The 17,719-nt window shown below is 34.1% G+C and overlaps 1 protein-coding gene and 1 long non-coding RNA gene across 3 annotated transcripts in view; one reads left to right on the top strand and one right to left on the bottom strand.

Moving 5' to 3' along the window:
* The window catches only part of cdh11 (cadherin 11, type 2, OB-cadherin (osteoblast)), a 242,862-nt gene that overhangs the window by 54,739 nt on the left and 170,404 nt on the right, over nt 1-17,719 (bottom strand). The window contains exons 3-6 of the mRNA XM_062059301.1: nt 7,388-7,669; nt 5,851-5,990; nt 5,375-5,669; nt 2,166-2,285 (exon numbers count right to left, since the gene is read on the bottom strand). Of these exons, the coding sequence (XP_061915285.1) occupies nt 2,166-2,285; nt 5,375-5,669; nt 5,851-5,990; nt 7,388-7,529 (697 nt within the window). The 5' untranslated portion in view covers nt 7,530-7,669. The remainder of the gene's footprint in view (nt 1-2,165; nt 2,286-5,374; nt 5,670-5,850; nt 5,991-7,387; nt 7,670-17,719) is intronic.
* Nucleotides 11,076-17,719, top strand: part of LOC133657683 (uncharacterized) — a 185,800-nt gene continuing 179,156 nt past the window's right edge. For both annotated transcript variants that reach the window (XR_009827334.1, XR_009827333.1), the window contains exons 1-2: nt 11,076-11,278; nt 13,724-13,772. This is a non-coding gene — a long non-coding RNA (uncharacterized LOC133657683). The remainder of the gene's footprint in view (nt 11,279-13,723; nt 13,773-17,719) is intronic.

Below are 17,719 nucleotides of genomic sequence, written 5' to 3'. Positions count from 1 at the left end.
CAATGGTCAAATCTACGTTAAAACCCAACATTGATTTAACGTCGTCAAAAAGTATGTTGTTACGTTTGAGTTGTAGAATGTTGGTTGGAAATGACCAAATTTTAATGATCGAATCAACCTTAGAACCCAACATTGATTAAACGTCGTCAAAAAGTATGTTGTTTCAACGTTGTATTTGTGTTGTAAAATATTGGTTGGGAAATGACTAAAATTCAATGGTCAAATCAACTTCAGAACCCAACATTGAATAACAGTCGTCAAAAAGCATGTGGTTTCAACATTATATTTGTTTTGTAGGATATTGGTTGGGAAATGACCAAATTTCAATGGTCAATGCGACGTCAGAACCCAACATTGATTAAACGTCGTCAAAAAGTATGTTATTACGTTTGAGTTGTAGAATATTGTTTGGGAAAAGACCAAATTTCAATGGTCAAATCTACATTAAAACCCAACATTGATTAAACGTTGTTAAAAACCATGTTTCAACGTTGTATTTGTGTTGTTGAATATTGGTTGGGAAATTACCAAATTTCAATGGTCAAATCAACGTCACAACCCGACATTGATTAAAAGTTGTCAAAAAGCATGTGGTTTCAACGTTGTATTCATACTGTAGAATATTGGTTGGGAAATGACCAAATTTCAATGATCAAATCAACTTCAGAACCCAACATTGATTAAACGTCGTCAAAAAGCATGTTGTTTCAACGTTGTATTTGTGTTGTAAAATATTGGTTCGGAAATGACTAAAATTTCAATGGTCAAATCTATGTTAAAACCCAACATTGATTAAACGTTGTTAAAAACCATGTTTCAACGTTGTATTTATGTTGTAGACCAGGGGTCACCAACCTTTTTGAAACCAAGAGCTACTTCTTGGGTACGGATTAATGCGAAGGGCTACCAGTTTGATACACACTTAAATAAATTGCCAGGATTAGCCAATTTGCTCAATTTACCTTTAACTCTATGTTATTATTAATAATTAATTATATTTACACTTAATTGAACGGTTTAAAAGAGGAGAAAACACGAAAAAAATGACAATTAAATTTTGAAACATAGTTTATCTTCAATTTCGACTCTTCAAAATTCAAAATTCAACCGAAAAAAAGAAAAGAAAAACTAGCTAATTCGAATCTTTTTGAAAAAATTAAAAAATAATTTATGGAACATCATTAGTAATTTTTCCTGATTAAGATTAATTTTAGAATTTTGATGACATGTTTTGAATAGGTTAAAATCCAATCTACACTTTGTTAGAATATATAACAAATTAGACCAAGCTATATTTCTAACAAAGACAAATCATTATTTCTTCTAGATTTTACAGAACAAAAATTTTAAAAGAAATTCAAAAGACTTTGGAATAAGATTTAAATTTGATTCTAAAGATTTTCTAGATTTGCCAGAATATTTTTTTTGAATTTTAATGATAATAAGTTTGAAGAAATATTTTACAAATATTCTTCGTCGAAAAAAATAGAAGCTAAAATAAAGAATTAAATTAAAATGTATTTATTATTCTTTACAATAAAAAAAAAAAATTACTTGAACATTGATTTAAATTGTCAGGAAAGAAGAGGAAGGAATTTAAAAGGTAAAAAGGTATATGTCTTTAAAAATCCTAAAATCATTTTTAAGGTTGTATTTTTTCTCTAAAATTGTCTTTCTGAAAGTTATAAGAAGCAAAGTAAAAAAAAATAATGAATTTATTTAAACAAGTGAAGACCAAGTCTTTAGAATATTTTCTTGGATTTTCAAATTCTATTTGAGTTTTGTCTCTCTAGGAATTAAATATGTCGGGCAAAGCGAGACCAGCTTGCTAGTAAATAAATAAAATTTAAAAAATAGAGGCAGCTCACTGGTAAGTGCTGCTATTTGAGCTATTTTTAAAACAGGCCGGCGGGCTACTCATCTGGTCCTTACGGGCTACCTGGTGCCCGCGGGCACCGCGTTGGTGACCCCTGTTGTAGACTATTGGTTGGGAAATGACGAAAATTCAATGGTCAAATCAACGCCAGAACCCGACATTGATTAAACGTTGTCAAAAAGCATGTTGTTTCAACGTTGTATTTGTGTTGCTCAACGTCAGGACATAATTCAACAATTTCTCAACGTTGTTTCAATGTCTGGTGGGATTAACCCTCCTCGGTCCTCACCTGTCTGCGGCTCCACAGAGAAATACGGCTGTCCCTGCAGGATGCTGTACACCAGCCGGGCGCTGTTGCCGTACGTGGGGTCGTCGGCGTCCGTGGCCGTCACCTGGATCACGGACGTACCTGCGGCACACCGGAAAAACAAGTCGGCTTCAAAGTGCGTTCGATTCCTCTCAAGCCGCTCGCGCACAACCACCGAGCCGGACTAGAGAGTCTATCGATGTCGGAAGCTCTTAGTCAGGAGACTCTGCGGGGTCTCGTCGGGGGTTTGACTCCCGTCAACGTGCTCGCTAATGGTGCGGTCGTGTCCGCGTGCGGTCACGCTTCCTGTGGTCGGGTTTCCGTGACGATCGATAATTCCCGGAGAAGAGCGATGATGAGCTCCGTGGCGGACTTCATTTACACGCCACTCAGCCGGTCACATGACCAGTTAGTTGCTTCTCTACTACGGTACCAATTTCTGGTGCCTGGGAATCGATACCGGTACCAATTTTTGCTACTTTTGTGTGTGTTGATAAAAAGTGATCGTTTTTGATTAAAAAAAATATTTGTTGCAACATTTAAAAATGAGCTGATTATGATAACTGCTAACCAGTTTTTAATTTGCAATTATGACATTAAGTTGCAGTTACAGTTGCAATTCCAAGACACAAGATGGCAGTAGTGTATAATTAATGTTGTGCTTTTCTGTTGCGCCCTAAACAACGTTTATTTGTAATGATTCCTAATCGATTAAAAAAACTACAATTTATTTAAAAAATTTACATATATTTATTTAAATTAATTTCTTGTTGATTGTTGATGTACAGTAGAAAGGGGATCCATATGGCCCCATTCCAACGTTGACCGCAGTTGCTTTGTAGAGTGGCACTTTCCATTATTTTCAGCAGACTGCTTTGCAAAATTATTAACCCCCCCTCTTATGGTGGAATGTAGTTAATCATAGATCTGGCATCCAATGTCATTAAAGAAGTATAGATTTTGAACGGAGAATCGTTTTGAATGGAGAATCGATTCTAAATCGAATCGTAATCCCCAAGAATCAAATCGAATCATGTGTTGTCCAAAGATTCACAGCCCTACTTAATAAAGTAAGTGTTTTTTATTAAATTATCGAAATGTATTTATTTATTTATTTGTTTATTTATGTAGTTATATATAGTATATATGTACTCATTATGTAGAAAATGGATGGATGGATGGATGTTACATTCAGAAAAAATTGCTAAAAAATATTATTTATTTAATGAGTTCTCAAATGTATTTATGCATTTGTTTATTCATGTATGTATTTATTTATTTAATCATTGTTGTGTTACATTCCAAAAAAACATTTGCAAAAACATATATATTTTTAATAAATTCTCGAATTGTATGTATTTATTTATGTATTTATTTATGTATTAATTGTTGTGTTACATTCCAAAAAAGCATTTGCAAAAAAAATATTGTTTTATTAAATTCTCTAATTTTTTAATGTTTTCTTTGTTCATTTATTTATTAATTCATGTATTTATGTATTTATGTGTTCGTTGTTGTGTTACATTCCATAAAAAAATTTGCAAAAAAATATATTTTGAAATAATTTCTCGAATTTTATTGATTTATTTATTAATTGTTGTTACAGTCCGAAAAAATGTTGCAAAAAAAAAAACAATTAGCAATAAACATTTTTTGATCAATTCTCGAAAATTATTTATTATTTATGTATGTATTTATTTGTTTGTTTATTTATGTATGTATTCATGGTTGTGTTACATTCCAAAAATACATTTGCAAAAAAATATATATTTTTAATACATTCTTGAATTGCATTTATTTATATATGTATTTATTCATTGTTTTGCTACATTCTGAAAAAAAGTTGCCAAAAAACAATTTGCAAAAAACAATACAAATGTTTTATGTATTTATTTATTTGTTTGTTTGTTTTTGTATGTATTCATTGTTGTGTTACAAATAGAGAACAAACAAATAGGTTAAAACTGGGGGTGTCAAAAAAAATTTTTTGAATGAATCGCGGATTCTATTTGTATTGATTCTTAATCGATTTTTTTTTAATATTTAAAATATTTTTTAGAATTGGCACCTAATATTATTAAAAAAGTATTGATTTTAAATCAAGGATCGTTTCTGAATCGAATTGTTACCCCAATAATCGAATCAAATCGAATTGTGTGGTGCCCAAAATTCACAGCCCTAGTTAGTAATGTAAGTAATTTTCCATCAATTCTTGAAATATATTTATTTATTTATTCATGTATATATTTATTTATTTATTTATTTATTCATGTATGTATTCAATGTCATGTTAAATTCCGAAAAAAAATATGAAAAAACGTTTTGCAAAAAATGTTGTTTATTTAATCAATTCTCAAATTTATTTATTTATTTATTCATTTATTTATTTATGTATTCATTGTTTCGTTACTTTCCCCAAAAAATTAGCAATATTTTTAATCAATTTTCTAATTGTATTTATTTATTTATTCATTGTTGTGCTACATTCAGAAAAAAAGTTGCAAAAAAAACCCCCAATTTGCAACAAAAAAAAGATACATTCTTGAAAATTATTCGTTTGTTTGTTTATTTAGTTATGTATATATGTATTCACGTATTCATTGTTGTGTTACAAATACGGAACAAACGAATAGGTCAAAATTAGGGGTGTCAAAAAAATACATTTTTGAAGGTAGCGATTTTTTTGTATTTTTGTATTTTTTATATATTTTTTTAGAACTGGCACCCAATATTATTAAAGAAGTGTTGATTTTGAATCGATAATCGTTTCTGAATCGAATCGTGAACCCCAAGATTTTGAATCGAATCGTGTGGTGCCCAAAGATTCACAGCGAAAAGGGGTAGGATTAAATGAGCTCTGCTTCTTCCTACTCTTTTCGGACATGTTGTAATGAAACTACTGTAAACGTGAGATGTATTACATTGTAATTGTATGCATGTTAGAAATAAACTGACACCAACTCTTCAAAATGATGACTCGATTCAGAATCTGGATGAATCGATTCTTTTTCGAACGGCCCTAATAAACTTACAGTTAGCTGCTAGTTACTAACTAATGAACATAATGAAGTATCAGCCAGAGGGATCGGTTTTTGTGATCGCCATCGAACGGTATCACTCGGCATCGGTCGATCACGCACTTTCTCACGGAAACGGAGCGCCACGGATGGTTGGCGGATGGACGGACTCACCGACGTTGGACATCTCGGGCACCCGGGCGTAGTAGGGCCCGTGGAGGAACTCTGGGGGGTTGTCGTTGATGTCCTGCACCTTGACGATGAACTCGGAGGGCGGCTCCAGGGGCTTGTTGGTGTCCCGGTCCACCGCCTGTGCCGTCAGCGTGTACTGCGCCTGCTCCTCGCGGTCCAGCGTCTTGGTGGCGTGGATGTTGCCCGTATTGTCGTCGATCACAAAGATGGTGCCCGCGCCCTCGCCGGACAGGATGTACTTGATGTTCCCCACGCCCGAGTCCACGTCGGAGTGGAGCTGGAGGTACGGGGACAAGTCACAAAACTCATACACATTCCACAAGGCAGAAGCGTATTAGAAAGTATCCAGTAACAAGCGTGTCCGCATCATTCAATTTGTTCCGTCATGAGCTTAACTTCATGAATTACTATGCAATTACCACTTCAACTTAAAGACAGAGGTTTTTTTAAAAACTCACCCTGCCAACCAGAACCGGGTCTGGTCCCGTGTACTCCTCGATGACGAAAAACTGATTCCAGACCCAACCTCGTTTGGACCTTTGCAGAACTTGACCCTCCTTGCCCACCCTTGGTCGGTGCCTGTGCAGCGACATGTGACCTGCACACACACACACACACACACACACACACACACACACACACACACACACACACACACACACACACACACACACACACACACACACACACACACACACAAACACACGCACACAAGGTTTCAGGTCACTTTACATATAGTAGAAGAAGTCTAAATAATCATAAAATTAGTCATAAATGAAATGAAATTATAATCATTAAATAAAACCATAACAAAATCGAATTAATCATAAAGATAGTCATGAATTAAATCAAATTAAAATAAAAAATATAATCATAAAAAAATCTAAATAATCATGACAATAGTCATACATTAAATCAAATTAAAATAATAAAATAAAATCATCATAAAAAAATCTCATCATAAGAATAGTCATAAATTAAATCAAATTAAAGTAATAAAATAGAACCATGAACCATCTAATTAATCATAAACATGGTCATGAATTAATCAAATTAAAATAATACAATCAAATCACCATAAAAAATCTAATCATAAACATGGTCATGAATTAAATCAAATTAAAATCATAAAATATAATCATAAAAATTTAAAATAATCATAAAAATAGTCGTAAATTAAATACAATTAAAATGAAATCATCATAAAAATTCTAAATAATCAAAAAAATAGTCATAAATTAAATCAAATTAAAATCATAAAATCAAAACATAAAAAATATAATTAATCATAAAATATTCATGAATTAAATCAAATTAAAATAAAAAATATGATCATAATAAATTTAAATAAACATGACAATAGTCATAAATTAAATCAAATTAAAAAAATAAAATCTTCATAAAAATGTGTAATCATAAAAATAGTCATGATTTAAATCAAATTAAAATCATAAAATATAATCATAAAACATCTAAATAATCATAAGAAAATAGTCATAAATTAAATAAAATACAAATAAAATAAAATCATAACAATTCTAAATAATCATAAAAATAGTCATAAATTAAATCAAATTTAAAACATAAAACAATCCTTAAAAAAATCTAAATCATAAAAATAATAAATCAAATTAAAATTATGAAATTAATTAATTAAAAAAATACATAATTAAAATTAAAGAGTATAGATACAATATATTTAGTTGTCATATGCACAATGAAATACAATTTAGTAAATAAATACTTTGTGTATTCAATAAAATTAAAAACTACTGTAATTGTATGGTAATTTTTGTTTTACCCTAAAATCAACAGATTTTCCTATTGCAATTTACAGTTAAACCACGCGAGTTTGTGAGGTCAGAGGTCACTGATGTTGGTTTTTCCACACCAAACCCCTCCAAGCAAGCCAGAAAAGCGTCCAGCACGTCTGGCTCAGAGGAAGAGGTGTGGACCACTCTAATGCTTCTGTTCCGGTCTCCAGGAGGTTCCTACCTGCGTGTCTGTGCGAGCGACGGCCGACGGACGCGTCCGCTCTCCGGCTGCCTGACGCCAGACTACAGAGAGCGCAGAGCCCCGCGAGCAGGACAAAGACCCTCAGCAGCCCCATGCCTCGCCTCTTCGTCGTCATCGTCATCGTCGTCCGGTCCGACCTGGGAAACCTCGCGCTTGGATGTGGCCCCCGCCCGACCACTCCGGGGTGACTTCCTGTTTGGTGAATGGAACGCGCTACTTCCTCAGCATGTGACCCAATGTTCTTCTTCTAGTCTCGTCAGTCTGCAAGAAAGCACATCGCGATTTATGTTTTAATTACATGTCATAAAAGGAAGCGTGAGCCTCGTTATGCAGCTCTAATTAGCCTGTCAGTCAACTCGTTAGCTGCAAGGCGATGTTGAGTTCTTATCAAAAGACAATATCATCGCTCAAAAAACACAAAACTATGACCTGTTCTAACAACACGGCGCCTGCAGCGCCCCCGGTGGACACATGTGGAATGACGTCTTATTTGTCACTACCGGTAATTGAAAAAAATACTTAAAAAAACTAATTAAGTATAGTTACTGGTTAATTTGCCAAAAAAAAAAGTAATTGAATTAGTAACGGAATTACTCTTTAATAAATGTAATTGAGGAAATTAGTTATTGTGTTAATACAAATTTAAAAAAGGACATTACGGTATGTTGATACTAAATCCGTTGATTTTACAGTTGATAACTGTTTTTGCTTACGGTAAATTACTGTGAAAAAACTGATATATTGTTAACCTGTTTACAAAAAAAATATATATATATATATATACAAATTACGGTAAAATACTGGCAGCTGTGTTTGCCAGGAATTCACCGTAAAACAAATTAGGGCCGATTTATAGAATTGCCAATTCTGAAGTGCCCGGGAATCGAACCCAGAACCTTCTCATTGTGAAGCACAAGCACTATCCACTGCACCAACGTATCTAGTATGTGCAAAATGCCTGTATTTTTGAAACATTATGAGCGGGACATGAACATTTTTGTACAACCTTTCACTGGACAACTCAACGCTGTTGAAAATTAGGCCTAAAAGCTCCGTATTTGGTACATTTGCAAAGAATTCCCACACACTTAAACACGCTGCCTGATGCGATGTCTGAAACCACTTGGCACAAAAATACAAGAAAACATGTTGTTAGCCAAAAGGTGACTAGGCTAATGCTTGAACACAAACCCCTAAAACAATTGAGGTATGCTGTAAATTCAAATGTGCAATCTGCAAAATATTTAATTTAGACAGAAAAATACCATACATTTTAGACTGCTTGTGACATTACGGTGTTTGCAAATATAATGTGCAATTTGTCGTTATTTTCACAGTAAAATCGAGTTTTCTACGTATTTTAACCATCGTCATTTCGGTTATCTTGTGATTTTTGGTTTGCAGGAATCCACTGCATTTATGACTGTGTTTAACTATTTTTGAGTTTACTGTTGCTACTTAACAATTTTTAACAGTGTCGTTTTCACGACCAGGCTCCGCCCACTAGGAGTGGTTACAAACCAGTAATCTGGGCCATCTGGCACTTCAGAGCGTCATCATCATCAGTTGTACCAATTTAGGTCAAGATCTGGATTTTTTGAGCCGAGTTATGAATTTTGAACGTTTTGCGGTGAACCATCAGATCCGAGTTTGGTGTGATGCCACGCCCACATTTTATGCCGTGGGCAAAATTCCTTCGCAGATGATCATCGCCTTACTGTTTGGTATATGTCTTTTTAAATGCGGGTCATTTGGTAAAAGGAGGAGTTGGTTAGACTACGACGCCTCTTTTTGGCCTAAAAATGGCAGACGGAAACCAAGATGGCCGACTTCCTGTTTTTTTTCAAATATGATGTGATGGAAAACATTTGTGTACCTTTGTATGTGCCATTACTAACTGCAATACTACTGTGAAAAGCACTTGTCCGCATGACTTACTCATTCTAAGAAGTATCACTTTTCCATTATGGTTAACAGTGCACCATTGTCTAACGCTCAGAATCTTTTCACTTGGTCATGTTAGTACTAGTAAACAAATATATTGAATGTGCTTCGTCGGCTGTAGTCTCCTTGTCCAGAAACTTGTCATTTCAATCATTGATTTGTTATTCCCACATAGTAGTTGTTTGTGTATGAGTGTGTGTTGTTTGCTGTGTGATGTTGCCCTCCTACTTCTTAATATCACATCCATTTTAGCGTGGTGCTGGTTGTTGCTTTCTCTAGTAAAAAGTTACTTCCTGTGTTGACGCTGTCATGTTGACATAAAACCACATTACATCCAACGTATCGATACAACGTTGTACCGTATATTAAAGTAACTAATTATATTGTTCGTTACAAGTAAAAAAAACAGCGTATTAGTCTTTTCTAACGTGGGACAATTTATTAGGTACAGGTAGCTCCCAGAGAAATCCTAACCCTTCACTGGCTACTTCATTAGGTACACACTCGAATGAGATCAAATGTAAAAAATGTTGACTTAACAAATATAAAGCAAATATTCCTCATATTTTTATTAGTATATTAAGTTGACATTTTATGATACCTCTCAAGAATATATGGTCAATAAGAAAGCATGAGGGAGGCAACAAATTACATAAACATATTTTTTATCTGGGTTTTATCCACAGTAAACTCAAAAATAGTTAATCACAGTCGTAAATGCAGTAGGTAGCCGAAATGACGATGGTTAAAATACGTACAAAACTCGACTTTACTGTGAAAATAACGACACATTGTACACTATATTTGCAAACACCGTAATGTCACAAGCCCTCTAAAATGTACGGTATTTTTCTGTCTAAATTAAATATTTTGCTAGTTGCACATTTAAATTTACAGCATACCTCAATTGTTTTAGGGGTTTGTGTTAAAACGTTTGCCTAGTTACCTTTTGGCTAACAACATGTTTTCTTGTACTTCTTGTAAGTGGTTTCAGACATTGCATCAGGCAGCGTGTTTAAGTGTGTGGGAACTGCTTGCAAATGTACCAAATACAGAGCATTTAAGGCTAATTTTCAACAGCATTGAGTTGTCCAGTGAAAGGTTGTACAAAAATGTTCATGTCCCGCTCATAACGTGTCAAAAATACAGGCATTTTGCAAGTCACTCAACTTGTTCAAATGTATTTTATGTTTATTTTCCCAGTATGCAGTGGCATTTCTTTACAGGAGACATTTCTGTTTCCTATCATATTATTTATAATTGTTCTATGTTATTGTCATTATTATTGTAACCGAGTGTTTATATATGTCGCCTATACTGTATCAAACTGCAAAATAACAAACATGGAGGCTCCAGTTTTACACGAGGACCACGTCATTTTCTTTCTTTCAAAACCTCCGCTCCACTACAACGTGTCACCACTTCCGCTTTTAGCACCTTCAAAATAAGAGCTCAAGGCATATACTGTATAACAGCTTATAACAGGAACTTAACATCACAAAGAGGCAAGCCCATAAAAATAGGTTACACAATTTAGTTCATGCTGTGCGTGATATGAACATGTAATACAAGTACATTGGAATAAAGTTGTTGCATTTAACAAGTTAATTTGGATTTCATGGTTTTTTTTCACCCAAAAAATGTAACTATAGTATAACAAAATTGGTTAAAAACAACGCTGGGGAGTTCATGTGTTGTAAATCTCCTTGTAGACACTAGTGGGCGCTACAATGGGCTGTGTTGGCCAATCAGAGCCATTATTAGCAGGTGGTCACGTGACAACCCAGAAGTGAACACGGAAGTAGCAGTCCACGACATTGCTGTTGTTGCTTTTTAAACATTTACTCGAAAACAAGCTAGAAGGCTGAATTTATTTGGAAAAAGGGGACTGGTGGAGTGTCATTTCATGCAACGGTGGATTGTGACGTAAGTTCAAACGTCTTCTTTGCCGTCTTTGGTGCGTCCATATGTGTGCCTAATGTTCAATAACGCGCCAGCTGCCCCCCTCCGGGTGTTGATTGGCTGCCGTTTGGTCACATGACCAGCCAAGCAGGAAGCTGACAGTTAATCCCACACGGCCTCATCAAGTGGCTAATTATCCCGCGCACTTGATTGATGGCACTTGTCTGCTTTGCCAGCGACAAAAACCCTGAAAGGAGAACAATCCCCATATTTGGTCTATTTTCGTTTGAACTGTGAATAAGGAAATATGTTTCCAAGTTGCCTCAAAGACAAGGTTCCATTATCACAGAGTAGTAATAGTAGGCAGGCGGTGTTTAAATGAGGCTCATTAGGAATATTGTATCACCTTGGAAGAAAGCTACTATAAAAGAGAATAAATTATCACAACATGCTTGATGGTGTAATGAATTCATGAATGCACTCATTTATCTTCGACTGAACTCTATTTTTCTCGCATTCATTAAGAAAAAGCCACGACATTGATTAAGATTTTATTAGGAATTACAGAGAGATTTACTTTGTTGTACATAATCATGCGCATATATCTCTGTGCTGTATGCAGTATTATGTGAGGACAGATTTTATATAGTTCTTTTTGTGTATGTAGCTTTTTATCCAACAAAACAAAACATTTGCAAACAAAAAAAATATTTCAAATATTTTCAAACAAAAAACATTTTAGTTGCAAAATTAATATATATTTTTTTATTGTTTAAAAAAAAAATTCTGGTTACTAACCGTTTTTTTTTTGTTTAATCTTTTTTGTTCTAAATAGTTTTTTTTTTGTTACAATTTTTTTTTTTTTAGGTTGAAATATTTTTGGGTCACAAATCTTTTTGTTGTATTTTTTTTTGTTTACAAATCTTTTTTTTCTTTAGTTGCAAATCGTTTTTGTTAAAAATATTTTTTGTTTGTTAGAAATCCATCCATCCATCCATTTTCTACCGCTTATTCCCTTCGGGGTCGCGGGGGGCGCTGGAGCCTATCTTAGAAATCGTTTTTGTAAAATCTTTTTTTCTTGTACATTATTTTTTGTTAAAAATAGTATTTTTTGGGTTACAATTTTTTTTTAAAGTTGAAACATTTTTTGCTTTAGATGCAACCCAATTTTCTTTCTTACAAATCGTTTTTTGTAGTCACAAATCGTTTTTCTTTGGTCACCATTTTTTTATGGTTTCAAATCGTTTGTCTTTTGTAAAATGTTTTCTGTTGTAAATAGTTTTTTTTTGGAGGTTTCAATTACTTTTTTGGTTACAAATCGGGTTGGTTACAAGTTTTTTGTTTTTTTTTAAGTTGCAAACAAAAATTCTATTAGGTGCAAACCACTTTTCTTGCTTACAAATCGACTTTTTTATAGTTCCAAATAACTTTTCTTTGGTCACAAATATTTTTTTTGGGTTACAAATGCTTTTTTTTGGTAAATCTTTTTTGTTGTATATTGTTTTTTGTTTACAAATCTTTTTTGGATTACAAATGTTTTTGAGTTGCAGTTTTGTTGTGTTTTGTTGCGAATCATTTTTGGTTACGAATTGTTTTGTTAAATATTTTTTCTATTTTTTGTTACAAATAGTTTTATTTTGCTAAATGTTTTTTTTTTTTTAAATTGACAAATAATTTTATTTTGCTTAAAAAAAAAGTTTTATGTTGCAAATATATATTTTTTTCTAGAAATAATTTCCCTTGGTTTCAATTGCTTTCTGGAAGGTTACAAATAATTTATCTTTGGTTCCAAATTTTCATTCTTTTGTTCTGTATGTTTTTTTTTAATGTTTTTTTTTGGTTCCAACAATTTAAATAAATAAAAATTACAACCCAAAACAGGTTTGCTACCCAATAAATGTTTTCTAACCAATTTTTTTTTTGTCTGTGAATATGTTTTTTTATTATTTAAAACTCATTTCCTTTGTTTGCATTTTGTTTGGACAAGTGGTAGAAAATGGATGGTTTGCAAAATAAAGACAATTATCTCCATATTTGTGTCAAACCAAATACTAAGACATAATCATGAGGTCAGAAGAGCCTAAAAAACACAAATTCTAGTGAGCCTAACACTGCAGATAACCATAAAATAATTTATAGTCAAAGATACTTTGTGTCTAAGCCCCTTTTGGAACTTTGTTGAACTTCTTTTTAATGGTGAAGAATGTCCTCCCAGCCTGTCAAAGTGTGGACAATTAAGTGTCAGCCTAATTTACTGTGTTCACACGAGGCACGTCCAAAATAAATTGGCAATTTGGTTTGACCGCTCATCTGTTATTCTGAAGCGCTGTGTCACTCTGACAAATATTTAACGATGGCGTCCGAGTGGCACCTCCTCTAATATGAAACATCGTTAATAGATTTTTTTTCATGGCTAGACCAACATGTGGCTTTTTTTACTCAAAACATATTTCTTTTTTGTCCCTCTAGACTGGAGCAAACGTGTGAGTGAGCTGTGCGGCGATAACGACTCCCGAGGGTGAGTCAGGCCTTTTGACCCTCCCACTTCCTGCGTCTGAATGCATGATTCAAGAGTGGCATTAGAACAATGTGTGTGAGTGTGTGTGCGTGTGAGTCCCCCGGGCCCGTGCCGGAGTCACGAGCCGGCCGAGACGTCTGTGATTCATTGGCTAACATTAGGCTGCTCAGGCCTGCTGGGTGGGGGTCCAGAGGTCACAGCGGCGGGGGCGCGCCCTCGCTAACCGACACCACATGTGCCGGTCTGGGTCCCAACAGTGCACACACGCGCTAAACACATTAGAGGAATTAAAAGTTGGGCTCCTTGTCTACTGCTTGTTGGACAGATGCGTGGTTTCTCTGTCAATTTCATGAACTTATTGGCCTTCTGCTCCCGTGCGGAGCTTCCACATCTGATCACATGACTCACATTTACCAGTATTAAACAAAGAATGAATCCGAGAAAACATCAGATATTAAAGCGAGAAGACGCCACGCCGTTCAGGGACTGCTGCTTTGGACCACAAACATCATTTGCCAGGGAAATGGCGAAATTACACCTCATTGAATGTTTGGCACACTCACTAGCTGTATTGACACTGTTAACTCTTTCCTAATAGTGCCATCTGATGAATTAAAAAGTCACCATCCTGTAAATATATAAATAGCTGTGCAGAATTGTTTTTTTTTTTTTCAGGAGGTGGATAACCGATATTCATCTGCAGTAAAAGTGACATATTGGTGTCAACATTTGGAAAAATACTACTACAGACTTCAACGCGTGACTTTGTCTAAAGGCATGAAGCGTGTTAATTTAAACAATAAGTAAACAAAAACAAACAGCGACATCTTTTGTAAAGGTAAACACAAATGGGAATAAACAAACTGCTTCTTGAAGTTTTGTATCCCTGAAATAATTTTAATCTTTGTCACACGAACAGGCCGAAATATTATGTAGTAAAATATTATTAGTAAAAAGTATATGTATGTATGTGTATATGTATATGTGTATATGTACTGTATGTATATGTATATATGTGTATGTATATGTATACATATGTGTGTATGTATATGTATATATGTGAATACACTATATGTATGTGTGTATATACATATATATATATATATATATATATATATATATATATATATATATATATATATATATATATATATATATATATATATATATATATATATATATATATATATATACACACATATACATACTGTATGTATATATGTATATACACATATACATACTGTATGTATATATGTATGTGAATATATATGTATATTTGTACTGTATGTATATATATATATATATATATATATATATATATATATATATATATATATATATATATACATATACATACTGTATGTATACATATACATACTGTATGTATACATATACATACTGTATGTATACATATACATACTGTATGCAAATATGTATGTGTATGTATGTGTATGTATGTATATATGTACTGTATGTGTATATATATACTGTATGTGTATATATATATATATATATATATATATATAGGGGCGTCATGGCGTAGTGGGTAGAGCGCCCGTGTCAGAAACCTGAGGGTTGCAGGTTCGCTCCCCGCCTCTTACCATGCCGTTGTGTCCTTGGGCAGGACACTTCACCCTTGCCCCCGGTGCCGCTCACACCGGTGAATGAATGTTGAATGAATGATAGGTGGTGGTCGGAGGGGCCGTAGGCGCAAATTGGCAGCCACGCTTCCGTCAGTCTACCCCAGGGCAGCTGTGGCTACGAAAGTAGCTTACCACCACTAGGTGTGAATGAATGATGGGTTTTTAACATGTAAAGCGACTTTGGGTACTTAGAAAAGCGCTATATAAATCCCAGTTATTATTATTATTATTATATATACTGTATGTGTATATATATATATATATATATATATATATATATATATATATATATATATATATATATATATATATATATATATATATATATATATATATATATATATATATATATATATATATATATATGTGTGTGTGTGTGTATATACTGTATATATCCATCCATCCATCCATCTTCTTCCGCTTATCCGAGGTCGCGATAAGCGGACATCGGATAAGCGGAAGTATATATATATATGTATAAACTATACATATATATATATATATATGTATAATTTAATAAATGAGTCCAAATTCACAAGTGTTGACATCGACAGACAGCATTATTACACTTTTTTACAAAATGGAAATTAACCAAAATATAAAAATAATCAGTTTTAAAAGGATTTCAAAAAAGAGCAGATGCTTGTTTTATTGTTCTCATATTTTTCAGACTAAAATGCGCGCTTAAAATCCTTTCATTTTCTCAAAAATCGACATTGCACCTAATCTACGTATTATTCCTAGTTGTGCTTACCGACCTCGAAGCAATTTTATTTGTTACATGGTGTAATGACAATTGCGACCAGTAGATGGCAGTCACACAAGATATGCGTGTGGACTGCAGGCAAGTCCCCGTTGGCAAGCAACGCCCAAACTTCGATGTTTCGTTGAGAATATAGAACATCACACGCAGAAATCGAGTAGTACGATTTAGGTAAGCTACGCTTGATGGATTATCAGAGTATTACAGCTACCATAGTCAGACGTACTGTGCTTCAACATACAGTATTATTATGGTGTGTGTGTAAGGACCCCAAAATGGCACTTATTAGGAGACATATCCGGCGTTTCGTTTCGCAATAGTATGCAACTTTTCTTACCTATTGGTACCTGCTGCTGTGTATTTGGGATCTGCATAAGCCCTGAAAATTTGTGCGTCCGCGATTGTCGTCAATGCGTTCCTTCTTCTTCTTTATCTTCTTGTTGTGGGGAATTCATTCTCCGCTGTTGCCATTTCTAATATAAAGCAGCATACAGTTCTAACTTATCTGTCAGTAGACTGGCTATGGAGTGTTTAGCATTTTTTTCCCCATCATGCATTGCAGTGGATTTAAATATGAGTCGTGTTAAATTATGTGAGGGGCTTGGACATTTTCTTTAATATCCACAAAGTTGAGTGAGCAGGTTGTCATGTGTGACCATGTGTGTTGACTTTTTGTGCTAGTTTATTTGCGCCATGACTAGGGAAGGTTGTGTGGATTAGGTCTGCTGTATACACTTCAAGTGCAATTCATGGTCATTAACCTGAGTTACTCACAATGTCCACAAGATGGCGGCAGAGGTGCAGCATTTACACTGTCAGATAATTCAAACAAAGTCAGAGTGAGTTTTGAGGTCCGCTCTGTTCCGACCAGATGCCAGATTCTTTGCCTCCTGTGCTCGTTGCAGGACGACAAAAACGAGGTCATGCGAGGTTTAATAACGAGATTTTCCCCTTGCGGTGGAAATCCACTCGGCTAAAGAAGACACACAATGACACACAGAGACAGGCAGACAGACACACAATGACACACAGTTATCAATGATAAAAATGATGAGTGAAATAAATGATAAGAATGATATGTGTGATACAGATGATATAATAAGAATATACGTGATATGAATGATAAGTCCATGATGAGTCTATTTAAGAGCGAGCGTATTATTTAGAACCAGAAAGATGTTCCACCAACTTCTCTCTTTTTGACTCCATTCTCTTTCTCATGTTCTCATGCTGTTCTCATGTTTAGACTCCGTGATAGTCACTGTTAACATCTGCTGTCCTTGAAACACTTTCTATTCACCTTCTGACACCTCATCATTTCTCATGTCCTTGTCTTCTCATTCAAACCTGATTTCATGATGTTTTTCTTCTCATGTTCCCATGTTCTTATATCAACTCATGTTCTCACTTTCTAATATCACTTCATTTCTTGTTCTCATATTCAGCTTGTCTCATGTCATTCAAATTTTCTTTGTGCTCTGATTTGAGGTTTTTTTTCTCATTTTCTTGTAGTCACATTTTCTCATGTTCCAATGATTAAA

The sequence above is a fragment of the Entelurus aequoreus genome, linkage group LG09 (assembly GCF_033978785.1).
Source record: "Entelurus aequoreus isolate RoL-2023_Sb linkage group LG09, RoL_Eaeq_v1.1, whole genome shotgun sequence".
NCBI lineage: Eukaryota > Metazoa > Chordata > Actinopteri > Syngnathiformes > Syngnathidae > Entelurus > Entelurus aequoreus.
This window is presented reverse-complemented; position numbering and strand designations above follow the sequence as displayed.